Genomic DNA, 27,912 nt, shown 5'->3' with positions numbered 1-27,912 from the left:
CAGCTGTACCACTTATTGGCTGTGTGACCTTGGGCAAGTTACTTAACCTCTCTGAGCCTGGTTTCCTGATCTGAAAAACGGAATTATAAGGTATTTGTGAAGATTCATTAATGTAGTGCCTGCAAAGTGTTTTGAAAGTGCACCCAATTACATATTAGCTGTGCTTATTGTCAATGTGATTTACTAGCATTCTTGTTTGAGCCTCCTTGCTAAGGACAGGAGGAATAAAACATGGTCGTACCTTTGGGGCATTCACAGTTTAGTGAGGAGATCAGAAAATGCCCTAGATTCAGGCTGTCCCATGGAGTAGCCACTCACACATGCAGCAGGGGAGCACCTGAAATGTGGTTTGTTCAGGTTCACATGTGCTATAAGTGTAAAACTGAAGTCTTCGTTTTTAAGAAGAGTATAAGATATATTGTAAGTGTAACATGTTGACATGATAATATTTTGGATATATTGGGTTTAATAAATATATTACTAGAATTAATTTCACCTTTTCTTTTTTAAACTTATCTTAATGTGGTTATTAGAAAACTTACAGTGACATGTGTAGTTTACATTATGTTTCTCTTGAACAACTCTGGTCTAGACTTTCCATTTTATAAGTAAGCAAACTGAGATCAGAGAGAGACACAGGTTTGGCTACAATCATACCCTAAGTCAGTGGCAGAGCCTGGAATGGCCCCTCGCCTTCCAAATCCTGGCTAGGGTTCTTTGCACAGCATGGTGCTTACACTCCCCACCCCCACAAGCATTCATACACACACACAGGAGATCTGCACCTGAGTCACGCGCACCACCCACACAGACCCTGATTGGAGCTGTGTTCCCATCCCTCGTTATATTTCTGAGCAGGTGTTAGCAATATGTATAGTTAATCAAGCTCGTAAGACAATAACAGATTTCAGTTGTATGGACGATGACATAGCAGAGCTGTTAATATCAGCGTGGACACCTCAGGTTTCCCACACCCTCCCCATCAATATACTCCCCAGTCAGTGAGTCCTAGGAAAATGTCACTCTGCATCTCACCTCCTGTCTCCTGAGGATGGCTCTGAGTGCCGGCAGTCAGGGAGCCATCTCCATCCAGGAGTCCCTGGCTCCTGACAGATGCTTCACCCTGCACGTCACTATTAGCATCTCCCTCTTCTTTTCTCTTTCCCTTCTCTTGACCAAGTACGGCATTCCTACCCACATAGCCCAATAAAAGTCAGTTTCAGAGCCTCAGAGTTTACAGCCTTCCTTCACTTAGGCTTCCCCTATTACACTCCTATTCCCACCCTACTCCCCCTCTCCGCCTCCTCCTCCGTCTCATTCCCATCCCCATCCCCACCTCATCCCCCATCTCCATTCCCATCCCCATCCCCATTTCATTCCCCATCTCCGTTCCCATCCCCATCACCATTCCTACCCTCATCCTCATCCCCATCCCTTTCCCCATTTCATCTACATCCCCATCCCCATCTCCATCTTCATCTCCTTCCTTATCTTTATCCCCATTTCCACCCTCATCCTCACTCCATCTTCATCTCCAACTCCATCTCCTTCCTCATCTTTATCACCATTCCAAATCCGTCTTCATCTCCATTCCCATATCTGCCCCCATCCCCAACCTCATTCCCATCTCCATCTCCTCCCCCATCTTTGTCCCCATCCCCATCTTAATCTCCTGCCCCATCTCAGTCTCAATCTCCTTCTCTATTCGTATCTTTACCCTATGCCCATCTCCATCTGTGTCTCTATCTCCATCCCATCCCCATCCACATCCCCTTCCCCATCCTCATCTCCATTCTCATTTCTATCCCCACCTCCACTCCATCTCCATTCTCATCTCTGTCTCTATCCTCACATTCAGCTCCATTTCCATCCCTCCCCATCCTCAATCGCCATCCCCTATTCTCTCCTCATTTCTGTCTCCATCTCATGACCAACTTCAACTCCAACTTCTCCCCCATCTCTATCCCCACCTCCATTCCTATCACCACTTCTATTCCTGTCCCCACACTTATCTCTACCACGTCTCTATCCCCATCTCCAACTCAATTCTCCTTTCTGTTTCCATCCCATCCCCAACCCCAATGCCATCTCCATCCTCATCGCCATTCCCATCCCTGTTACAGTCTCTGGCCAACCAAGATCAAAAGCCAGCAGCTTTTAATGTGCCCTATGCCTGGGATAGATCCCATGCCCCAGGATGTGTTCAATCAAAGGTGGAAGATCAGCTGTGAACACAGATATCAACCCTACATGACTTCCTGGAAAGAATAATCCCAAGTAGAAAGTCAGGTAACAGAATGAGCAGTGTAAGGTGAGGCCACCTGCCTGTGTTTTACTGTATTCACACGAGATCCAGGCGGCAAAGACTCATCAATGAAGACCCCTGGCTCACCAGTCTCCCTCCCACTCTTCTGTTATCACCTTTAGACAGCGATGTCCAGTGCCCACCATCAGTGCCTCATTTTTGTGGCCTTTGAGGCTGTGTTTTCTGAAATGCCTGTGACAGTGCAATGCTCTCTGGGGCATGTGTGGGGGGGTGGGAGAGTAAACACACCCATCACACCCATCAGCATCATTCATCTGAAATGACCCTTCTAAGGCGAAGAGACACCACGCAGGCATATCTTGCTTGGGGAAGAATAATCAGTAGTCGTAGTTGTAGTAGTAATAGTAAGAATCTAGGCCAGGTGTAGGGGCTCACGCCCATAATCCCAGGACTTTGGGAGGCCAAGGCAAGCGGATCACCTGTGGTCGGGAGTTCAGGACCAGCCTGGCCAATATGGAGAAACCGTGTCTCTACTAAAAATACACAATTAGCCGGGTGTCGTGGTGCATGCTTGTAATCCCAGCTACTCAGGGGGCCGAGGAGGGACAATCACTTGAACCTGGAAGGCGGAGGTTGCGGTGAGCCGAGATTGCACCATTGCACTGCAGCCTAGGCAACAAGAGCGAAACTCCATCCAAAAAAAAAAAAAAAAAAAAATCTTGACATAGGCAGAGCTTCATAATTTACAAACCACTTCCAGACACATTATTCCATTTGTGTAACACCAGACCTGGGTGGTAGGAAAGGCCGACCGTATTCTATAAGTCCACTATGATGATCAACCAAGGGCACCACCATAAAACTCCCTGGAATCCACTGATCCCTGCCCCCACCCCCAACCAAACCAGTTGACTTTCTAGTTTATTTTTTTACTTTGCCTTAAGAGGAGAGAATTGCTGCTAGAAGGTTCCATGAATAATTTTTTCTATCATCGGGAAAGAGAAAGTGGCTTCCCATCTGACACAGCTGCATGTCACAGCCAACCCCCATCACTCCTGTTCCATGGCCACCAAGGGAGGCAGGAGTTGAAGTTATTTTAGACTCAACAGTTAACATCAACACAGGGAGGTAATGGTCGGATGATCGGTTTTATGAAATTAACTCTGAAATATTGCCTGTCTTTATCTTGAAAGCAGAACTTTATTTCGGTCATCATAACTCACTTTGGAGACAATGCGGCAGCTCCTCTTGGCTCTGTAAATCATCCCGTGGCCTTTGAAATTTGGGAACACAAACCTGATCTGATATAAATCCCAGAATTATTGGAGAGGGAAATCCGCCCCACGCCTGTGTCAAACTGTGAGTACTAGAGTTAAATTCTCTTTCATGAGGTTCACTCCCACTTCTCTCAGGGTGCTGACTCTAATACAGTCAGACCAAGGTTTTAGCCCAGGCTCTGTTCCTAACATCCCATAGAACTTTGGGCAAATCAGTTGATGCCTCTGGTCGTCAATCTTCCCATCTATCAAATGAGTTCAATAAGACATACCCTGCCAGCCTCTTAGCTTCCAGGGTTTTTGAGAGGAGAAGCAAATGGAAAAATAAACATAAACCTTCTGTAAGGATAGCAAAGTGCTGAGCAAACAGGAAAGCTTTAATTATATTACCTCTCCAATGGCCCACGCCCCTCTCTTGGCTGAGAACAATGTATAGGGGAATTTCTTTCCCTCCCAGGAGTAACCATTGTCTTGAGGAAGGGAAAATCTCTCCAGCTCCTCGGGTACCACTCTGCAAAGGTGCTTAGCACACTCTGGCTCCCAGTGTCATTCATCATGGGGTGGTAATCAATTAGGTTTGGGGGAGGGATTGGGGAGGGGAGAGACAAGTTCAAAATTATATTGTTTGCAAAAAAATCCATTCTTTCCTCTCAGCATGCCTGCTCTATTGACTGCCTTCCTTTTCAATCAGCTCTTAGTCATTACACCATATTTCACAAAAGAAGAAAATCAACTTCTTAATATAAAAGTGTCCGTGAATATAAATGTCCCTCCATGTTCCCTATTTTAATTTCTTTCTTTTTTTTTTCTTTTGGTTCCACACATCTTAGTTTCTTCCCCATCATCTCCACTAGTCTCTTTCTCTGCTCCTTCAAGAACCCGCTCAAAAGAGCACCTCCTCTGGGAAGCCCTCCCTGCTTCAGCAATGCTGAGTTGCCTGTGGTTCCCTCTTCACTTTACTCATCTCCTCTGTGCCCTGCACACACTGGTCCTTCTGCTGCTTAACTCCACCTCATCCTTTAAGGCTGGCCTCAGATGGTGCCTCCTCCAGGCAGCCTTCCTGGGTTTTTCCAGACAGGGTTAGAGCCTGTCCTCTGGGTGCCTGGAGCACCCTGTGCTTGTCATACTCCTTGCTGCTTGTTATTCTGTTCTGGGTCAATGTCTGTCTCCCCACTAGAGTGCATGTTCCCTGGAAGTTGGAGCTTCGTCTTTCTTCCACCTAGCCTCAGAACTAGTGTCGCCCAGCCACGCAATAGGGGTTCAATTTCAATGTCTGTTTGTTTTCTTCATTTCTCCCGGCACAGGAAAGCACATAGACCGTCTGTGGAAGAAAATTCCAGAAGACTCTGCAGTGCTGTGGACCTTGCTCCCTTCTTCAGCCTTACACCTTGACCAATACCCTCCCATCACCATGCTCCAAACACACCGAGATATTTTTCTCTTTGGATCTATGAACATGCTTAGCTCTTTCCAGCCACAGGGACTTTGCATCTGCAGCTTCCTCTGCCTGAAGTCCTTCACTCAGCTTTTTAGCCTGGCTGAGCCCTTTCAGGACTTTCAAGAAGCCTCAGCTCAAATGTCACCCCTCAATCTAAGCTAAGTTCTCTTTTGTTTTGGGCCCCAGCAGTTTGTATATTTTCTTCATAGAGCACCTCACAGTGTATAATTATTTCACATATTGGTTCACACACTTCTCTTTTCCTCCAACACCCTCACTAGAATGTAAGCACCACGAGGGCAGGGAAGTCTTCTTACCTATTGCTGCACCCAAGAGCCTGGCACACCAGGATTTGCTCAATAAATATTTTCCAAGTGACTGAGTGAATAGATTGGGGGGAAGGGCCCAGGCATCCTCCCCTCCAATCCCTGCCCAAGTTGGAAAGGCTGAAATAAATCTCCAGCCCCACCCTAAGCCCTTCTCTCCCAGCAGAGACCCAAAGAGACAGATCCCACTAGTGGGAGGGAGTCCCTGGCAAGAAAAAGAGAGAGGGAAAAAAAGTGCAACTCTGTGGTTTATGGGAAAATTAAATATTGAACTGAGGAGTAACAGCAGCCAAGGAACAACAACAACAACAACAACAACAAAAAGCCCCTGAATGGAACCGCCATCAGTGACAGGAGAGATAAACTCGGCGTCTGTGCTTATATGGGCTGCAATAGACCCTTTTATGTGGCAGCTGCAGAGCTGAATCTAACCCCACCCCCTAACTTGAAAGCGGCCATGGGAGCTCCTGTGCTTGGCGCAGTGGTGAGGGGTGGAGGGCCCAGGGTCCAGGTCACTGCCAGAATCTGAGATGGGGGCCATTCTGGGTGGAGCGGGTTCATGAAGGATCCCAGTAGCTGCGGGCATCATCCACCCACACCGCCTCCGCTCTGCAGGGAGGTGCCTGGAAGCACCCGCTCACCTGTCTTGCCCCTCCCCTGCCAGCTGTTGTGCTTTCACAGTGGTAGAAGATAAAATTAACAGCCCCAGCTGGAGGCTCTGGCTGGCTGCTCTGGGTGAACAAGGGGGGTGCTGCAGACGGGGAAGGCAGCCTTCTAGGCAGTGAATCAGTGAAGCTGGGCAGAGCAGACCCAACTGAGGCTACTGCTGGTGGAGAAATAAAATGCCACACACCTGTAAAGAAAGGGGTGTTGGGCATCCCAGGTCACAGGTTTTGTGTTGGATCTAGATTTGTATTCTAGCACTATTTTCAAGACTAGTGCTTTAACCTGGTGGTTCTCCAAGTGTGTTCCCTGGACCACCAGCATCCGAATCATCTGGGAACTTATTAGAAATGCAAATCCTTGATCCCCATTCCAGACCTGCTCAACCTGGGACGGGGTGAGTTTTAACAAGTTCTGAGATTCTAATGCAAGTTCAAGTATGTGGACCGCTGCTTTAATCTATGCAAGCTTCAGTTAGTGCATCTCTAAGTGAGGGTCATAAATGAGGGTCTAAATGAGGGTCACTGCACTTGATGGTGCAAGTATGTGAACTAAGGGCTTGGTTCATAGTAGGTGCTCAGTAAACAGGAGTGAAGATGGTTACTGATGGAAAAAGAAAGGCTTGGGGGAACTGGAGAACCTTAGCCAGGCTACCCCAGGCCTCAGCAGAGGGGCACAGGGGAGAACCCTCTGGAGCCTCCCTGGCCCTATACACTGATTGGGTCAAAGGACTTCAAATCTCCAAAGCTCCACTCTCCACAACTGGTGCAACTGTCCACTCATGCCTTGATTGGCTGCTTGTCAATGTCTCCAGTTTTCTGATAGGCGCCCTAGGCCTCTAGGCCCATGCAGACCCTCTCTGCACCTGGAGTTTTGCTGGCTGGAAGCAACCTGCCCCGCAGCCTGTGGGTGGCTACTGCCTGTGCCTGCCTCCGCTCTGTAGTTTATGTGGCAATAGAGAGAATGTGTTTAAGCCCCATGACAGGTGCCGTGTCTAGAGAGATGAAATCTATGGGGTGTAACATGAATCTGTTTTAAATAGCAGCAAAGCTAGCCAATTTGGGGAATGTTTTCAATATATCCGAGAGGTGAGTATTACACACATGGGCAATTTCACCAGGTACCATACTTGCAACTTTATGAGAGAAGCCTCTGGAAGCCCACGGAAGCCTGGGGAGGCAGGTAGGGAGGCACATTCAAGAACTGGCCAGTGGCAGAGCACCAGCTCCTTATGAGCTGTTGTTCATCCTCCCCGCAGAGAGCAGTAGGCTGGGCTTGGAGGCTGTGGGTAGACCCCTCTTCATCTTCCCCCAGCGTCCAAAACCTCTGTCCCTTCCAGGAAAACTGTGTCCCTTCAAACACCGGCCTTGGCTTTCTGAGGCTTAGAACAGAGCTTAACCCTGGCCTTGAAAGCCTAAGGCCTGGGAAACCTGGCTCCGAGGTCACAGCCCTCCTGCTTAGAAGCTGTGTGTCCTCGAGTCCATTGATGACTTCCTGCCCACCCTACCCACTATCCCCTGCCCCCATAGAATGAAGATGGCACGGGTGGCTGTCTCATGCGAGGGTGCTTGTGGGGAATGAAGTACTGTCACTTAGCGAGCAGAAGAGCAATTCTAGTTGTTACGGCTTTTTTAGTTTATTATTGTGTCTGGGGAAAAGGTGTCAACCAAGAGTCAGGGGGCTGAAGATTCTGTCTCAGCTTTGCCGTGGACTTTCTCCGTGACCTGGCCATCATTTTCCCCTTCCTGGGTCTCAGTTTCCTCATCCAGACAGTTAGAGGTGCAGAGCACGGTGTCGAAGGGCCCACCTGTCCTCTAAATTTGGCAGTGGTAAGAAGGCCTCATGGTTTCCACAGCTCAGTGCTCTGAGCCACTCCCAGACTCTGGACCACCCACAGTACCACTGGGCCACTCCTGCTGATCTCCCTGCCCCTACCTCCCACCGCACTCACGGCCTGGCTCCGAGCCTTCCTTCAAGCAGGAGATTTCCCGGGGGGCAGTGTGGCCGCCGTCTTTCCTGTCCTTTCAGCATTTTAGGATTGATTTTGTGAGTCAGAGAGCAAGTAAATCATTCTTGCCGCTTGCTCCTCATAAAGCAATTTCCAGGGGAGATGAGGAGTTGTAGAGAAGGGCGCTTTTTGGGAGGGGGATGCATTTTTTTCTCCGTGACATTGTACTCTGCAAATTTCCAAACCTACCAAAAAGTTCAGGTAATTGTACAATGAACATTCATGCACCCATTACTCAGGTTCTGCAATAAACATTGAACTCCATTTGCTTGATTGAATATCTCTTGGATTACATCTTTGTAAAGAGCAGGGTGAGGCAGATTGAGCCCTCATTCACAAAGGAACTCAACTTCTGACCAGAGTGGCAGGACTTGAGAGTGAGGGTGTCTCAGAGACCCAGCGCCTGAGGCCTCTTCCTCTGGCCTTGCCATGACCCAGGTGTTGGGACCTGGAATGCACTTTTGTTCCCTAGGAAATACTCTCTCCACACTCACTCCTGCTCCCCACACACAGGCTGCTGCAGGGAGCGTCCCCTGGCCCATCTGGCTCTTCAGGCATCCTGGCTATGGGCTCCCCATATCTGATGGATGGATGGCACTGGATTCAGGGTCTCTCCTTCCCTCTCTGCCTGTAGCCAAGTCAAGTGGACAGTGGGTGAGCAGGGCCCCTGGCAGCCTGGAGGAGAGATGGCCCTTTCCTCACCACTTCCTGCTTCCTCAGGACTGGGCACAGCAGTAGACCTTCCATGGGCTCAGGGACAGGGCTGACGATTGTATCATGGTTCTGACACCTACCAGCTGGGTGACCTTGGCAAGTCACTTATTCCTGCTGCACCTCAGTTTCCTCATGTGATTTGTTATTTTTTAAATTTAGTTTAGGATTTTTTATTTTTATTTTTTGGTAGAGATGGGGTCTCCCTATGTTGTCCAAGCTGGTCTTGAACTTCTGGGCTCAAGAGGTCATCCCATATCAGCCTTCCAAAGTGCTAGGATTATAGGAATGAGCCACAGTGCGCTTGGCTACAGTTTCCTCATCAGTGAAATGGGGTCATCATAAGATCTGCTTTCTAGGGTTCTTGTGAGCACTACATAAAGTATGTAGACCCACACCTGACACCTGCGAAGTGATGAATAAAATGTCAGCTGTGGTTAGTGCTGTTGTGGTGAGGGCAGTTGTGGTGATTGCTGTTGTGGTGCTTGTTGTGGTGAGTGCTGTTGTATTGAGTGCTGTTGTGATTGTTGTGATTGCTGTTGTGGTGAGTGCTGCTGTGGTGATTGTTGTTGTGGTGAGTGCTGCTGTGGTGATTGTTGTGGTGAGTGCTGTTGTGATGATTGTTGTGGTGATTGTTTTTGTGGTGATTGTTGTGGTGATTGCTGTTGCAGTGATTGTTGTGGTGATTGCTGTTGTGGTGATTGTTGTGGTGAGTGCTGTTGTATTAAATGCTGTTGTGATTGCTGTTGTGGTGAGTGCTGTTGTGATTGTTGTTGTGGTGAGTGCTGTTGTGGTGAGTGTTGTTGTGGTGAGTGTTGTTGTGGTGATTGCTGTTGTGGTGATTGTTGTTATGGTGAGTGCTGTTGTGGTGAGTGCTGTTGTGGTGATTCCTGTGGTGGTGATTGCTGTGGTGGTGATTGTTGTGGTGATTGTTGTTGTAGCAACTGCTGTTGTGGTGAGTGCTGTTGTGGTGATTGTTGTGGTGATTGCTGCTGTGGTGATTGTTGTTGTGGTGAGTGCTATTGTGGTGAGTGCTGTTGTGGTGATTGCTGTTGTGATTGTTGTGGTGAGTGCTGTTGTGGTGATTGTTGTGGTGATTGTTGTGGTGAGTGCTGTTGTGGTGAGTGCTATTGTGGTGATTGTTGTGGTGAGTGCTGTTGTGGTGATTGTTGTTGTGGTGAGTGCTGTGGTGAGTGCTATTGTGGTGATTGTTGTGGTGATTGTTTTTGTGGTGAGTGTTGTTGTGGTGATTGTTGTTGTGGTGAGTGTTGTGGTGGTGATTGCTGCTGTGGTGATTGTTGTGAGTGTTATTGTGGTGATTATTGTGGTGATTGCTGTTGTGGTGATTGTTGTTGTGGTGAGTTTTGTTGTGGTTAGTGCTATTGTGGTGACTGTTGTGATTGTTTTTGCGGTGAGTGTTGTTGTGGTGATTGTTGTTGTAGTGAGTGCTGTTGTGGTGATTGTTATGATGATTGCTGTTGTGGTGATTGTTGTTGTGGTGAGTGCTGTTGTGGTAATTGCTGTTGTGGTGATTGCTGTTGTGATGCGTGCTGTTGTGATGATATGTTACTCCCTGCTCCTTCTCATGCCTTGGGTTCCTGCCATGCAGGGGTCCCCCCTCTTGCCATGCTTTTCTGCCCCTGATTGTTGCCTACAGAGCTCCTTCTGCCTGCAGCACCTCCTGTCCTATCTCTCCACCCGCCTGCTAGACCCAGCTCCATGCCACCTCCTCCATGAAGCCTTCCTGATGCCCTCCTCTGGAGGAGACTCCCTCCTGGGAACTTCCTCATCTCTTAGCTTGCACCTTAGTCTTCCCCCATCATCCCTATTTTTCTTCTGCTGGAATTCTGGAAACCTGTGCCCTTTTCTCTCTCACCCATCATTCATGGACTCCTTGAGGGCCAACTGGACCTTATGTCCCAGAGCAGAGAGGCCAAGCTCTGGCTTCAGAGAGAGAGGCTTGGACGCTCCATTTGGTCACTCCCTAAGCCATGCGGTCTTGGGCAAGTTGCTTCTTCTCTCTGAGCCTCGGTTTCCTCTTCTGTAAAATGGGAATTACAAGAATGACCACCTCAGTAGCTGTTGTGAGAATTAAACCAAAGAAAGCTCCTAAAGAACTTAGTAGGATGCCTGGCACTCAGTGAGCACTCAATCAGTGCTAGTTTTTGTTATGAAAATTATTGTGATTATCACTCCTAGGGAGTGAGTGAAGTCTTCCGCCTCAGAGTTGGTGGTTTTCAAGCCCAGATTGCCTGACTTGGGAGCTTCTCTACAGCACATGAGCTTCTCATATGCAGATGGAGAAACTGAGTCCAGGGATTCACTGCAAGTTGGCAGCAGAGACAGGGCTGCTGAGTTTCAGGCCAAGCCAAATTGCAGTGTGATCTTGGCCTCAGTCTCCCCTTCTGTACCTGAGGCAGTGGGATCACCTCTCTCTCCCTAAGAGTGCCTGTGGGCAGCATTCCTACAGGGGCAGCTATGGCCTCCTCACGCTATGATCCCTGCTCTCCCAGCTCCTGATATAGTTCTGTTAACACCTGTAACTTCCACTTCTTGCCTGCCCTTTAAATCACTGGGCCCGAGGCACTGCAGTTTCAACAGCCACATATCACTAGTAATTAAGGGGCCTTTTCCAGGGAGGGGAAGTTTACCTTCTGCTGGAGCCACTAAATCCAGCTCCCAGGGGTGGAGAGGAGAAAGCATCGTACTGACCTCACACTTGTCAAGGTTTAATGATGCACCTGCAGGCCTGCTCTGGCGGGGCCTGGGAGGCTGATGCCGATCTGACTCTGGAACAAGAGGGGAGCCCTGGTATGTGCGACACAGAAGATCCAGGGAGTTGGTGAGGGCACCAGGGGGCTTCAGACACCTGCCTAGATAATTCCAGAAGCAGAAGAATCTCTTCAGTTGGCTCAGGAGGGCTCAATGGGCCATCTCATGAGAGGCTATAGAGAAGCTCCCAAGCCAGGCAATCCGGGTTTGAAAACAAATTCTGTCACTGACTCACTGTGTGACCTTGGGCAAGTTACTTAACCTCTCTGGGCCTCAATGTCTTCATTTATTAAAATAAAAATAATAGAAGTATACATCTCCTAAGGATTGTGAGGATTAAATGAATTTATATATTTAAGTGCCTGGGGCAACTTTTGGTACCTTGTAACTGAGAACTTCATTGCTATTAGATTATATCCTTGCTGCCCTATATAAAAATGAATTTCTAATTTGTATAGCTACCTGAAGGGAGGTGGGACTCTCTCAGTGCTCCCCCCACAGCAGGTGCATAGTAGGTGCTCACAAATATTGCTTGAATCAAAGGATTTTTAAGTGTGAGAAATGAATGAGCAAGTGGTCTGTTTCTGCCCTAGGCTCCAAGTTCCCTTGGAGAGGGGCTGATGACAAGCGGCTAGCTCTATTCCCCAGGGACAAGATGCACCAAAAACTGCTTGACTGGGTTGTCTGCTTCATCCAGTCACAATAATGGGTCAGAGGTTTCAAAGGCCTCGCTTCCCTCCCCAGCTCAGGGCCTCAGGTCCCCACGGAAGGAGAGCGGCAATCAGAGAATATTCAGATTCAAACTCTAGCCTTCCTTTTATTAGCAGACTCAGTTTTCTTCTCTGTAAAATGGGGATACAGATCCCCACCCCACTGACTTCCAGGACTTTCGGGAGGCCCTTGATCCAGAGATCCATATGGCTACCACATTGTCCCACACTCAGAGATGTGGCTGTCCCTCTGTTTTCCTGGCAGCTTCATGGAGTGGGAAAGTCAAGGGCTCTGGTCCCAGAAGACCTGAGCTCCGATCTCAGTGCCACTCACTGCTGTGGGAGAGTGGGCATGTCTCCTGACCTCTGTAGGCACTCATACTGAGGCACCACAGGCTCCGCCCTGCAGGCTGTAGGGGGATTAGAGGGACAGCTGATGGAACGAGTTGGGCCTGTTCCTTGGTGACGGTGGGCTATGGTCAAGGGCATTTCTTTGCAGAACTGTGTTCAGAGAGGGAGGGAGGGAGGGTTCTAGAAGCCTGTCCAGGAAGCAGTCAGCAGGCTTGGACCTTTGGGGCTGAGGCTGGGAAGTGACCGTCCTTGCTAGATGACCCAGTTAGCTTCAAAATGCTCCTCCGAGCCCCAAACCCATCTGTCTGTCCCCTCTCTAAACTGGCACTCAGCCGGTGACCTCAGCTGGCTGGGAGGCCCGTGGCAGGCAGGCGAGCAGCATAGGTGTCCTTCCTCCAGCTCCCTGACCAGGTCCAGGCACACAAGACGACAGTGGCCAGTCTCTGAACATGCTCACGTCCAGCTCAAGGGCCCCTGACCACTCCCACCTCAGTCCTGTGGGTCGCATCCCCCACTCCAGCCAGCTTGTGGTAGCTCAGCCCAGCCAGCTGTCTCAGGCCCCCTACTTCTCATTCTGCTGCCCCCCTCAGAAGCTCCGGCTGGCAGGGAGGAAGCCTGTAGAGGTCCGCACGCCCTAGCCTCTCCACCCCAGCAGCCCATTTTCTGCAGTTGCTGGCTGCTGAGTGAGATCACATGGTTGCATTGGAACCTTCTCAGAGGACCATCTCCATCCGTTGCCAGGTCCACCGTGTCTCCACATCTGTTCCCATCTTTCCAGTTGGTCCCCATGTCCTGTGGCTTCTGCTTGGAAAGGCTACTCTTATGTCCGGCCACTGCATTTATTGTCCTGAGTTGACTCCTATTGTCTCTGTTCTAACTTCCTGCCCTGCCCTAACAATGATGCCAGCATCTGGGCCAAGCACTTTCTGTACGCCTGAAGGTGCCATCTTATTCATTCCTTGAGACAGCCTGTGGGGTAAAAAGCATGATTACCCTCAGTTTCCAAAGGAGGAAAGTGAGGCTTGGAAAGAAAAAGTCACAGCAAGATGGTGGAGGAGGTGTGATTGGACTCCGGGCTGCTGGCTGCATCCTCTTTCCTGACCACCTTTGCCAGCATCCAGGGTGGGAGGCCAGAGATGTCACTGCCTGGCTTTGAGAGCTCCCACAGGGCCATTGTCACTTCTCACAGTTCTGACCCTACCCTCAGCCCCACTGACACTTATAGGGTGAGGGCTGGAGCCACACAGGTAGGAAATAAGAACAGCTTTCCTCCCCTAGAACACTCACTGTGAGCTAGTGACACAGCCCTTTACTTGTCTGTTACATTTCATGTCCCAACAGGTGCTACTGTAACCCCTATTCAGCAAAAAGGGACACTGAGGTCTAGGGAGATAAAATAAACTTCCAAAGGCTACATTCCAGTGAGAGGTAGGGGAGCATAGTGGCTGGGTCCCTGGGCGCGGAAGGCAGCCTGCCTGGGTTTGAATTCTAGTTCTGTGTCCTTGGGCACATTTTATAACCCCTTAGTTTTCACACTTGTAAAATGGATAAAGTAATAACAGAATTGACCTTAGAAAACTGTTATAAATGATATAGCAGGTGTTAAGCTGAACGGTGCCTGGTATATAGTAAATGTTCAATAAACATTAACCATAGCCTGGCATGGTGGCTCACGCCTGTAATCCCAGCATCTTGGAAGGCCCAAGTAGGTGGATCGTCTGAGGTCAGGAGTTCAAGATCAGCCTGGCCAACATGGAGAAACACTGTCTCTACTAAAAATACAAAAATTAGCTGGGCGTGGTAGTGCGCGCCTATAATCCTGGCTGCTCCGATGAGGCACAAGGATGACTTGAACTCAGGAGGTGGAGGTTGCAGTGAGCTAAGACTGCACCACTGCACTCCAGCCTGGGTGACAGAGTGAGACTCTGTCTCAAATAAATAAATAAACAAACAAGCAAACATTAACCACTTTTATTACTATCAGTTGCAGAACCTGGTAGAAAAGTCATGTCTGAATCCAAAGCACATACCCTTAGCCATTCCTCAACTCTCTAAGGAAGTAAACTACATTTATGGTCAAGCTGATTTACTAGAGAGATCATTCTCAAATGGGTGATTATCTGGCCTCCACCTTGTCTAGTTTGGAGGGGCTGGGCGTCTGCATGTCACTCACCCAGAGTGGTAAGAAGGGGTGCAGGCAGGGGGAGAGGTCTTGGGGATGGGCTTGTCTAGCCTTTTGCCTGGGGGTAAGAGTAGCCCAGGCCTGGTCCTCAGACCCCGCGGGTTTCTGGGGTAAGAGGTGGAAGCTCGTGTTCATACCTTCTCCCCCTCAGTGCTCTGGGAATTCTCTGCAGCTCTGGCCTGGATCCCAGCCAGCCCATGCCTCCCTCCACAGCCTCCTTGCTTCCCCTGTGGAGCAGCAGCCTGGCTCCCTGGAGTCTGTGGCCACAGTAATCGCCCGGGGCCAGTTAGTGTAATTAGCCCAAGTCTGGCTGGTGGTTCATCCACTCAGTCTCTAAGACAGAGGAAGGAGCTGATCATTTTCCACCCAGCACGCATCCTGGGAAAGGAGGTAGCTGAGGCTCTGAATCTTGCCTTTCTGGGGATTTACCAGGGATCTCAGACTGGCAGCCTCCCTCCACTGACCTACCTGCCCCTTGGACCACCATACACACCATTGTGCGGTGGCTCTGCTTGGAAGAAGCCTCACTTCCCCTACAGCTGTCCTGTGCACAGACAGCCTTCTTGAAAGGGAATTCTGCAAACCAAACTCTGCTTTCCCATTGCTGTCCCCCAGAGAAGCACAGTGGTGTTACTTCTGTTTTGCTCAGGCCTGCAGGAGATCAGCAGGCCTCTGAGAGGTGTGAGGTCTGCGCTCAGCTCTCAGATCTCCCTAGCTCACTTGGAGGTATAGAGGATTCTTCTTCCCAAGCCAAAAGAGGTTCTTCCAGCCTGGCCAACAGAGTGAGACCCTGTGTCTACAAAAATTTTTAAAAATTAGCCAGGTATGGTGGCACACGCCTATAGTCCCAGCTACTAGGGAGGCTAAGGCAGGAGGATTGCTTGAGCGTGGGAAGTTGAGGCTGCAGTGAGTCATGGTTGCACCACTGCACTCCAGCCTGGGTGACAGAGTGAAAAAAAAAAAAAGAGAGAGAAGTTCTTGACACTCTGATTATTGGTCCTGGAAATTTGCTGCTTTTTCCAGAGGGGAGTGCCAGGCTGGGATTCCAGAGAATCACGTTCAAGAATCTGGTCTTAGAAAGCAAGAATCCAGCTCTCCAGAAATCCAAGGTTCTGGCCAGGCCTCCTGGAAGTAGACTCAGACTTCATCACCCTCAGGACCTTCTGTACTCTCTTTTCCTCTGGGAACCCTCAGCAGTCCCAGGGTAAGTTTGTTTTAAGGGGAAACTTCAAGAAACTAAACAGGAGAATTTCCTGTGAAACTCATTGCCTAAAGTCACATAGCTGGAGAGTAAGAGCCAGGCTGGAGGTGGCAGATGGTTAGAAAAGCACCAGACGTACACAGAGATAGACATATAGAGCAGTGAAACAGAATGGAGTGTCTAGAAATAAACTTGCACTTTTACAGTCAATTGATTTTCGACAAGGATGCCAAGATAATTCAATGGGGATAGAATAGTGTGTTCAACAAATGGGGCTGGGACAACCAGACATCCACATGCAAATGATGAAGTTGGTCCCCTCCCTCACACCATACATAAAAATAAAACTTGAATACATAAAACTTGAAATGCATTATAAACCTAAATGTAAGAGCTAAAACTATACAAACTCCTAGAAGAAAAATACAGGAGTAAGTTGTGACATTGAGTTAGGCAAAGTCTCCTTAAATATGACACAGAAAGCACAAGTGACAAAAGGAAAAATAGATAAACTGGATTTCATTGACATTAAAACATTTTGTCCTTCACAGGACACCATGAAGAAAGTGAAAAGAAAATCTACACAATGGGAGAAGAATGTGCAAATGATATACCTGATAAGGGACTTACATGTAGGTCAGATAGAGAACTCTTACAATTCAATCATAAAAAGACAAATAAGGCCATTGAAAATTGCCAAAGGCTCTGAATAGATATTTCTCCAAAGAAGATGTCCAAATGGCCAAGAAGCACAGGAAAGGATGTACAGTGTCATTGGCCCTGAGGGAAATGCCAATCGAAGCCACAAAGAGATATCACTCCACATCCACTAGGATGGCTATATTTAAAAAGACAGATAGTAACAAGTGTTGACAGAGATGCGGAGAAGATGGGACTCATACGCAGCTGGTGGGAATATAATACAGTGCAGCCACTGTGGAAAGCTGTCTGGAAAGTTCCTCAGAAGTTTAAATGCAGAGTCATCGTTTGACTCAGCAGTTCAACTCCAAGGATACACACCCAAGAGAACTGAAACTATATGTTCACACAAACACTTGTACATGAATGTTTATAGCAGCGTTGTTCATAATAGCCAAAACGGGGAAACAACCCAGATTTCCATCCACTGATGAATGTGTAAACAAAACATGATCTATCCATACGATGGAACATTATTCAGCATTGAAAAGGAATGAAGTACTGGAACCTGCTACAATACGGATGAACCTCGAAGACATTATGTAAAGCAAAAGAAACTAGCCACAAAAGACCATATATTGTATAATCTCATCATATTAAATATCCAGAACCAGCAAATCTATAGAGACAGAAAGGCTGTTTTTGGCTGAGGAGAGGATGGACAATGTTGGGTGGTGCGTAACTGCTGACGTGTACAGGGTTTCTTTAGAGAACAATGAAAATGTTTTAAAATTGATTGTGGTGGTAGAGGCATAACTCTGTGAATATGCTAAAACCACTGTCTTGCACACTTTAAATGAGTGAATTGTATGTTATATGAATTATATCTCAATAAAACCACTTTTTTAGAAAAAACACAGGGCCGGGCATGGTGGCTTATGCCTGTAATCCCAGCACTTTGGGAGACTGAGGCGGGAGGATCACTTGAAGTCAGGAGTTCAAAACCAGCCTGGCCAACATGGAGAAACCTCATCTCGACTAAAACTAGAAAAATTAGCCAGGCATGGTGGTGTATGACTGTAATCCCAGCTACTTGGGAGGCTGAGGCAGGAGAATCTCTTGAGCCCGGGAGTCAGAGGCTGCAATGAGCTGAGATTGTGCCACTGCACTCCAGCCTGGGGGACAGAGCAAGACTCTGTTTCAAAACAAAACAATACAAAACAAAACAAAACAGAACAAACAAACAAAACACAAGGAAAAACACACCAGGCACACTTAATAAAAATCAGTAGAACATACTGAAAAAAGACAAACCAACCAGAAACATCATGTAAAGTTCATTAACATCTGCTCTTTGGGGTGGAAGCTGTGTTTCCTGGCTCCAGACTTGCAAAGCATATAGTGTGGTTTGGTGCCACTCAGGCCTCAGGTTCCAAAAGTCTACTTCATCTGCCAACCTCACTTGGAAGCTTTCAGAAGAGAGACAGGGATCCCGAAGTAGAACATTTTATTAATGTGTATCAATACTTTATGAGTCTGGGCTTCCTATTCATTGGTAAACTCCTAGAGGAGCAGAGAGGTTAACATGCAGGATGGCTATATACCCCTGCCCTGCCACACGCTGGCTGGGTGGTGTAGGGAAGTGACATCACCTCTCAGTTTTTTCACCTGCTAAAGAGAAAGTGATAGTACTCACCTTCCAGAGCTTCTGTGAGTGTTCAGTGAGTTAACACAACAAGAGTTTAGCACAGCACCTGCATATTAGTCAGTGTCCAACGAAAGGTGACCCATTGGGTTGGGAGCAGAGAGTATCAGCTTCAGAGTCAGACAGGGAATCCTGGTGTGCTACATCCCAACTCAGTTACTGCTGTGGGTTGAATTATGCCCCTGAAGATGATGTGTTGAAGTTCTGACCCGCAGTCCATATAAATGTAACCTTATTTGGAAATAGGGTCCTTGCAATTGTGCTAAAGGTAAGATGAGGTCACACTGGATTAGGGTGAGTCCTAATTCAATGACTGATGTCCTTATAAGGAGAAAATCTGTTGAGGTGGGCACAGTGGCTCATTGCCTGGAGCACTTTGGGAAGCCAAGGTGGGTGGATTGCTCGAACTCAGGCATTTGAGGCCACCCTGGGCAACAGAGCAAGACTCTGTCTCACACAAAAAAAAAAGAGAGAAGAAGAAGGAGAATGAGGGGGAGGAGAAGAAGGAGGAGGAGGAGGAGGAGAAGGAAAGAAGAAGAAGAAGAAGAAGAAGAAGAAGAAGAAGAAGAAGACGGCGGCAGAGGAGAGGAAGAAGAAGAACAAGAAGAAGAAGAAGAAGAGGAGGAGGAGGAGAATGGAGGGGAGGGGGAGGGGGAGGAGGAAAGAAGAAAGAAGGATTAGGAGAAGGAGAAGAAGCAGAAGCAGGAGCAGGCGCAGGAGCAGAAGCAGAAGCAGAAGCAGAAGCAGCAGCAGAAACAAATCTTAACACAAGAACAAGAACACAGAGCCAGATAAAGAAGGCCATATGATGAGAGAGGCAGAGATCAGCATCTATAAGCCAGGGAACTCCAAGGATCGCCAGCAACACCAGAGGCAAGGGGAGGGACAAGGACGGATTTTTCCCTTGCATGGGGAGCATGGCCCTACTGACACCTTGATTTTAGGCTTCTGGGACTAGCACTGTGAGACAATACATTGCTGTGGTTTTAAGCCACCCAGTTTGCAGTCATTTGCTATGGGCAGCCCCCAAAACTAGTTTTCTCCTCTGTACCACAAGCAAGGACCTTGTCTTGTCAGTGTATCCACATCACCTAGAATTGTGCTTGGCACCTGGGGGATGCTCAGTAAGTCATTGAATCACTGGCATGAACCTCTGTACCACAAGCAAGGACCTTGTCTTGTTGTCAGTGTATCCACATCACCTAGAATTGTGCTTGGCACCTGGGGGATGCTCAGTAAGTCATTGAATCACTGGCATGAATGAACGAATTCCCTATAGTTCACCTCTTTTGAATGTTACCTTCTCAGAGGGGCCACACTGACCTAGAACAGGCCCATCCCTGATGGGTTGTTCCTGACATTGTTTTACCACCCACTGCCATCCTATTTGTCTCCCCATCTCTTCACTTGCTCATCTTCTGCCTCCCCTACTGCACTGTCTGTGAGGGCCAGTTTTTTTTGTTTGTTGTTTTGTTTGTTTTTTGTTTTTTTGTTTTTTTTCCCTTCTTGTTCATTGCAAACTCCAGTGCACACAACAGTGCCTGCAATGTACTAGGTGCTCAATAAATATATGTTAAATGAATGAACACACAAATGAATAAATGAAAATTAGAATGTCCATGCACGTGGGCATCCAAGTCACCTTATAACATATTTGAACAAAAAAGACGTTCTGATATCCTCTGTTACCAGAAAGGAAATTCAATACTAGACTGTCCATGTCAAAAGTAGACACTAATTGGGATTTGGACCCAGGTCTGCTGGAATCCAACTTCAGTGCTCCTTTCAAAGGGTCTGAGAAGTGGAGGAGATGCTGGATAGTAGTGGATGAGAGAACCAAAAATGGGGATGGGGACAGGAATGGAGGCAAGGACACAGACATTCTGTCTTCCTCCTAGACTCCTACTATCCCGAAAGGCAAACAGCCCCACCCATCCATCGGAATTTGTTGTTGTTGTTTGGTTTTATTGGTTTGGTTTTGTTTCATTTTTTGAGACAAGGTCTCACTGTTGCCCAGGTTAGAGCACAGTGGCGTGATCTCAGCTCACTGCAGCCTTTACCTCCCAGGCTCAAGTAATCCTCCCACCTCAGCCTCCTGAGCAGCCAGGACTACAGGTACATGCCACCACAGCCCAGCTAATTTTTCGTAGAAATGGGATTTCCCCATGTTGCCCAGGCTGGGCTAGAACTCCTGGGCTCAAGAGATCCATCCACCTCAGCCTCCCCAAAGTACTGGGATTACAGATGTGAGCCGCCATGCTAGGACCATCGGAGTTTTTGAGCAACCTAGTTAGGGCTCAGTCTTAAGGAAGTCCCCACCCTCTGCACTCTGTCCCCACTCCAGTGCTTGTTTGAGGTTTGTGTGACTCATGGTCAAAGGGAGGGAAATTTCCTTTGGGAGTTAAGGCTGCTGTATAAGTACCTGCTCTGGGCTCAGGCAGACCTGGTGGGATGCCCCACTCCTGCCCATCCTGCTCCATCACTCATGTAGATGTAGACGTGCCCCTTAAACTCTCGGAGCCTCTGCTCCATCATCCCTAAAATAGAGATGACCAGGCTCACATCCAGGGGCTTTTGCGAGGGATTAACTCTAGGTTGAACCCTGAGCTCAATGCTGGCATGCAGAGGGTGGTCTTGCTTTTTAGCTTTGGGTTGAAAGGGCCCCACTCAGTGGCAGAGAAACCCTGCCCCTTGGCATTCCAGAGGAGCCAGAAGTGCAGAGTCTTTTAACTTTGGTGAGGATTGGGGTGGGGTGCCTGGCTCTCACAACATTTAATTGATTGTAACAGCGCACCCTCAACACGCTCCCTCCTCCTAACCTGCACCCCCAGAAGAACCTTCAAAATCCTTCCATGACTGTGTATAATGCGTTCCTGGGGCCCAGCACGCAACTTTCAAATTGGCTTACAATTTATCTGCAGCTCGGATAAAAACATTTTAATGACTGTGTGCAGCATACACCCTTGGTGTCACCCACGGGGCTCCCAAATGTCTTTCCCCACCACATAGTGGGATGTTATAGGCGTGAAATTACAGCTGCACTCACGTTTTCATCTGCACCCAGAGGCCTCTGGAAACGGCCGCATTAGAATGTGCTGAATGTGGACGTGTGGATGGCAGACTGGGGTGCTGGGCTGTCTGGTGGAACTGCTCTGTGCTTTGAGGCAGGTGGGCCCTGGGCCGTCCCCAGCTCCTCAGCTCTCCTTCTCCCCACTGTCCTGGGAGCTTCCCATCGACCTCCAAATCAGGGAGAGGCTGTCTTGCCTCAATTTGGCTGCAGCGGCCCTTGGGGTCCCATGTGGCACAAAAGAGACCCCAGCGTTCAGTGACCTCCGCTCACTTGAAGGGAGGGGCTTTGTGTGTGAACACAATGCCACAGATGAACCAAAGCAATGAGTCAGTTTTAATTTTTGAAACCTGCTCTGAAACATATTTGAAGGAGACGTTCACAGAGATTGGTCTAATTGTGCCTGGTTTGTATCCGACCCGACTACTATCTGTCGTAAGAGATACTATCTCTTGATCATCCAGAATATGCCACGCCTCAGGCCCAGAATATTCTGTTCTATAGATTATCTCATTTAACCCTCCAACCTCGGCCAAGTCCCATGCCCCTCTGAGCCAGGTCTGTGCAATGGGCTCGCTGTGGTGCCTGCCTCCCAGGCCCACGTGGTCGATAGGTTACAGGAGATGCTGTATGAGAAACACTCAGCCACGCCGCCTCCCCTAGTCCTCCTCTCACCATTCAGGACCTTGGTGAGCTACAGAAGCCACACTGCTCTGACACAAAGATAACCCCCATCCTATAAGGCCTGGAGCAAATACCTTCTCTTCCCTGGGCCTCAGTCTCCTCATCCGTGAGTTAGGGATGATAGTAAACCCCATGCTCCGATCTGCAGTGAGGATTGGGTGATGTCCTCAATGTGAAAGCCCTCTGAAAGTGCTCAAAGCGGGCAAGTGTGAGGCATTGCTGTCATCATGACAGTTGGGAAATATCCTGACTCCTTCCATAGGTGAGTGGTGCCAGGACACACAGACCTTTGGGGAAGAAGCCCAGAGAAGGTGAGTAAGCAGAGACCCCTGTCCCTGCCGCTCCCAGAGACACTCCCTGGCTTCCAGGCCACCGCGGTGCATGAAGCTGTGTTCCCAGAACAGTCATTCCTCAGACTAGTGCAGGGCTCTTCGGAGCTGTGAATGGGGGGCTTCTCTCTGCTGGGGCCAAAGGGGCAAGAGGGAGGCAGCTACAGCTGTGCCCAGGAGCGGGCAAACCAGAGACAGTGATAATAAAAACAACAGAGTCCAAGTAACTGAGCTCTTCAGTGCTATTCTTGATGGGCTAGGCATTCTGCAAACTTCATCTACTTTAAGCCTCACAGCCACCCTAGGAGGGAAGCATCCCCATCCCTATTTTACAGATGGGGAAATTGAGGCCCACAGAGGAAAATGGGCCTAAGTTCACAGAGCACAACTGAGATTGGGACCTAAACCAGTATGTCCTTAACTTGTATGCTAAGAAATCGCGGGGTGGGGATCCTCCTGTGTTTGGGGTGAGGTGAGAAGTGGGAGGAGGGAGGAAAAATACATTTGCATATGGGTAAGAGTATAGGCATAGTTGTAGATATGTATAATATCGAATAACCATCAATATATAGATACACACAGAACTAGTATTTTGGGAAATACTTAGAGATTTAGATCAGTGGTCCTCAAAGTGTGGCCCCTGGACCAACAGCAGCAGCAACCCCTGGGATCTTATGAGAAACGCATATTCTTAGGCCCCACCCCATCCCAGCTGAGTCAGAAGCTGTGGGGTGGGACCCAGCCATCTGTATTTAACAAGCTCTCCAGCCAGTTCTGCTGCATGCTCAAGTTTGAGAAGTGCTGGTTTAGATGATGAGACTTGGACTTAGAAAGCTGTTAGAACCCAACAAGTCACTTCTCCCCGCTAAGCCTCGGTCTCCTCATAGAACGGGGATCATAAAGTCCTTCAGTTCACAGGGCTGTCATGAGGATTCTAAAAGGTAACACACGTGAAGCCAGAAGCTCACACACTGTCAGGCACATGCACGTGTCCAGGGAGGGACGGGAGACGTGTCAGCTGCCATATCAATTCCCATGGGCATAGCGAGCCAAGGTGGATCTGCTCCACTGGGGAACAGCTGGGCTGGGAAGACCAACAGCAAGTACAGTGAGCTCTGAGCAGTGGCCAGCAGAGGATGGGCTGCGACGAGTGGGTGCGATGCCAGGGAAAATCCTGCCAGTGAAGCCCTGAATTTCTGGGGGTCACCCTTACCCTGCATCTGAAAGTGCCAGCATGGAAGGTTGGGGTTGCATCACTAGCTTTACCCCTGCCCGGCCCCTCCTGGAAGACTCAGCTGCCTGCAGAGTCCATGGAGCCCCATCAGACCGCTCGGTAAGTGGAACTACAGCAGCTGCTCCCTCCTTCCCAGCGCTCTGGTCTCTGGTGACTGCTGCCTCCCACAGGGAGTGTCCCTGATCCCCAGGCAGTGACACAGAAGGAGAGGAAAAGTCTCAGGCACTGAGCCTGCCAGGAGCACACTCCCTTGCTCAGCAGAGACCATCAGGCCAGTTGTGCAACCTGAGTCAGTCCCATGAGATTGCTCTGTGCCTCAGTTTCCTCACTTAGTGGATGGAGTAAGAGACTCACAAGTGTCAGAGCTGGGAGGGAGCATAGGATTATCTGTCAACTCTCTGATGATACATGATATGCTTTGGCTGTGTCCCAACTCAAATCTCGTCTTGTATTGTAGCTCCCACCACTCCCCTGTGTTGTAGGAGGGACCCAGTGGGAGATAACTGAATCATAGGGGTCGTCTTTCCTGTGCTATTTCTCATGGTAGTGAATAAGTCTCACAAGATCTCATGGTTACATAAATTTCCCTGCACAAGCTCTCTTCTCTTGTCTGCTGCCATGTGAGACGTGCCTTTCACCTTCCACCATGATTGTGAGACCTCCCCAGCCATGTGGAACTGTGAGTTCATTAAACTTCTTTCTTTTGCAAATTGCCCAGTCTTGGGTATGTCTTTATCAGCAACATAAAAATGGACTAATACAGTACAGATGGGAGAAATCAAGGCCACAGAGGGAGAATAATCTGCTCAGAGTTCTTTGGTGAAGTAATGGGAAGTGTGGGCCTCATGGAGGGATGGATTTTGAGGACTCTGGCCTTGCTTGAAGGCACCTTAGAGTGAGGCCTTAGCACAGCATCTTCACTGCCTCCAGCAGTGTGACAGAGCTGGCCCTGGAGTCAAGACGCCTGAGTCCCAGTGCAACACTGAGCTGCCTGATATCATAGGAGGATTTTGTGAACTTGGCTGTGTGACTTTAGGCAAGTTGCTTGCTTTCTCTGTGATCCATTTCTGCATCTGAAAAATGGAGTTAATGCGAGCATGTACCCTCGGGTTGGTTGTGAGGACTAAACGATGTAACACATGTAAAGCCCTCAGCCCAATAGCTGCAGAGGGGCCTTCCCTGAGTCCCCTCCCTATGCTAGCAGCCACCCACCTGCAGTCACTCTTTATCCCTTTACTCTGCTTTATTTTCTTCCAGCATGTTGCATGCTCTTTTCAATTCATCTATGCGTGTGTTTTATGCTTGCCTCCTGCAAAATCTCTATAGATAAGTATTTGTCCTATAAAAAGTTTGGGTCCATTCCCTGCTACCTCGTAGGTAGGTGCTTGATACATTGTGATGCATAAATGGTTGATTAAGTACATGTCTCTCATCAGACTGGGAGTTCCTTGATGGTGCAAACTGAGTTATGTCCCTCCTAGGTTCCCTTGTGTGGCCAACCCAGAGCCAGGCACCCAAACGCTGCTAGTTCCTCTATCAGAGGAGCTGACTGGTGCATGAGTAACTGCGAGAGAGGGGCTTTTCCTGGCAACGCCACCTCCTGCATCGTGGCTCCATTGGGAAGCCAGAACCACCACTGGCTGCGCTGCAGGAATCAATGTCCCTCTGGAGGTCTGGCCTTTGGGGGTTTTCAATTTCCCCAGAAGCAGCGGCTTTCAGCGGGGCCTTTATGCTTTCATTGATTGCCTGTGTACCACAGCTTTGTTTCCCTGATAAATATTATTTGATAAGGAAACTGGAGAACACAGAGTCTAGAGTCAAGGCCAAGTCCCCAGCATCCTTGCAATAGAGCCAGAATCCAAAGGTGTATATCTGACAAGAAGATTAGAGCCGGTGGGGGCTTCTGAGAATACGCAGAGCAGCATTCTTGCTTTACACATGGGGAAACTGAGTCTGGGACTGGGATAGACTTACCCAAGGACCCAGCCAGCTGGAAATAGACACCAGTATTGTTACCTCCATTTTACAAGTGCATAAATGGAGACAAGAGGAGAGGGTGAGAACCCAGGGGCTCTGAATCCCAGCCCTGAGCGCTTCCCAATTCGTCTCCAGATCCTATGCCATCTCCATTAAGGCCTCAGGAAGTGCAGGGAGAACTTTTGACTGAGGGACAGAATGGTTCCCTCTGCAGCAGCTGTGCATCTTGGCTGAGGTGCTGTCCTTCACTCCCTGGGGAGGGTCCTGTTGGGGTACCTGTGCTGCAAGAAGGGGACCTCCTGAGGGGAGGCCCATGGGGGGCAAGACCTCACGGGTCACACCTTGGCTCAACCTGGTCTGGTTGACCCTCCACGACAAGGGCAGGAGAGGGAAGACACCAGCACAACGGAACTTCTGGTAGATGGCCCCCAGGATGGCTGCTGTGTGCACGCACACACACACTCAAACACACTCATCCTCCTCACTGAGACGCTGGGTCCAGTGGCCTAGCACTCACCCATGACGTTGAGGAAGATGTTGCCCGATGCCAGGACCACCTTCTCCCTGGTGGCGCGGTCGTAGATGCCCACATGGCACTCATAGGGACCGTTGTCTGAGATCCGGACCTCGGGCAGCCTAGGGGAGGCAGAAGACAGGGTGAGGGCCCATCATTGTGGGGCAGGGTAAGGCAGTGCTCAAGGAAACTCATCCTGATGCCCACTGGTGCAGCCTCCACTAACAAACACATGCCTGTGTGCTGGGCTGGGAGGAGGGGAGCATTTATGGAACACCGACTGTATGCAGGCCCTGTACTCAGCCTTTCAGACAGTGAAGGTGTGGACTGTGTTCAGCCAAGTCCAATCTGTGCTCAGTGGGTCCTGGAGCAGTTGTTTAGCCTGTCGGCTTCCATGAGCCTGGGATGCTGCCCATTTCCAGGGAGCCGTGAGGATGGCATAGGTGAATAGATGTGGGCATTTAGTGTATCACTGCATGAGTATGGGCTCAAAACTGTCACTGGAGGCATCAGCTCCCTCTTTCCTCATGACGGCCCTCACACAGGGTCCATATTTCCATTTCATAAGCAAGGAAACTGAGGCTCGGGACAGAAGTCAATTGTCCCCAACGCTGTATACAGATAAGAACCAGTATGGAAATCTGAATTTCTCTCTCCACGCCGCCATGCTGCCACTTCATGCCCAGTCCTGAGATCATGGAAGAGAAAGACAATAAAATTCAGGTCCACAAGGAGCCCCCATCCCGGTGGATAAGGAGGTAGGGAAGCTGATCTGGGTTCCACACTCACATGGAAAAGCATGAGCTTATCTGAGCTCAGATTGGGGAGCAGCCAATCCCACCCCTGAGGTGATGGGAGGGTATCTCAGAGGAGGTGATCCCTGAGGATGGGAGAGACCCCCTCAAACCTGCTTTCAGACTTTTCTCCTAGAAGTCCAGAGGGTAGACATTCTAGGCTTTGCTGCCCTTTCCGTTATCTGTTGCAATTACTCAATTCTGTCCTTGTAGCACAAAAGCAGCTACAGACGGTGCGTAAACAAATTGGTGCAACTGTGCTCCAATAAAACTTTACTTATGATCATTTTAATTTGGATTTCATATAATTTTCATTTGCCATACAATATCCTTCTTCTTTTCTTTTCTGCAACCATTTCAAAGTATGAAAAGCATTCTCAGTTCACAAGTTGTGAAAAAATAGGCAATGGGCTAGATTTGGCCCGCAGGCTGTAGTTGGATGGCTCCTGTTCTAGATCTTTCTATAGCATCTACAGGGTCAGACCATGTGAAAATGAGTTGGTATGTTCTCTCTCCCCATGGAAAACGCCAGCAGGGAGGCTCTTTCCTCCCTTCTGTATTGAAAAGAGCCTTGACATGGAGTCAAAGAGAACCAGGTTCCAATTCTGCTCCTACTGTTTGTAAATCATGGTACCTTGGATAAGTCAGTCCATCTCCCCTCTCCATTTTCTTTCCTAAACAGTGGAGGTGCTACTTCCTGTGACTGCAGTAAAGATTAAATGCAATGATGTCACTGCAGGACTTCTGTAAGCAGGAACGTTGCACCCAAATGGACAGAGAGCCCATTCTGTATTGCTCCTCAGTCCTTCGAAGCTCTGTGAGGAGAGGGAATTCCTGGCAAGTGGAATCTGGACACTTGGATGGGAAGGAGCCTTGGCCTGAAGTTGCAGAGGCTATGTCATTGCTGCATTGGGGAAATATGTCTGTCTTCATGCGAGTTCCAGCCTATTCTGGCTACAACTTAGCGGGACTAGGGTATCTGTTTAAGTCTTAGAAGTTCCCAAGTCATAGCAGGAAACCACGGGAAGGGATCCATACCCACGGCCCTACCCCACTAACCTGCC

The 27,912-nt window shown here is 48.9% G+C and overlaps 1 protein-coding gene across 1 annotated transcript in view; it reads right to left on the bottom strand.

Annotated features, from left to right (window-relative positions):
* The window catches only part of IGSF21 (immunoglobin superfamily, member 21), a 109,684-nt gene that overhangs the window by 20,111 nt on the left and 61,661 nt on the right, over nucleotides 1–27,912 (bottom strand). Inside the window, exon 3 of the mRNA XM_011993106.1 lies at nucleotides 26,058–26,176. Coding sequence (XP_011848496.1) covers nucleotides 26,058–26,176 — 119 coding nt within the window. The remainder of the gene's footprint in view (nucleotides 1–26,057; nucleotides 26,177–27,912) is intronic.

This window comes from Mandrillus leucophaeus, unplaced genomic scaffold, assembly GCF_000951045.1.
Source record: "Mandrillus leucophaeus isolate KB7577 unplaced genomic scaffold, Mleu.le_1.0 Scaffold426, whole genome shotgun sequence".
NCBI classification, from domain to species: domain Eukaryota; kingdom Metazoa; phylum Chordata; class Mammalia; order Primates; family Cercopithecidae; genus Mandrillus; species Mandrillus leucophaeus.
The sequence above is the reverse complement of the archived record's forward strand: the minus strand, read 5'-3'. Positions and strand labels throughout refer to the sequence as shown.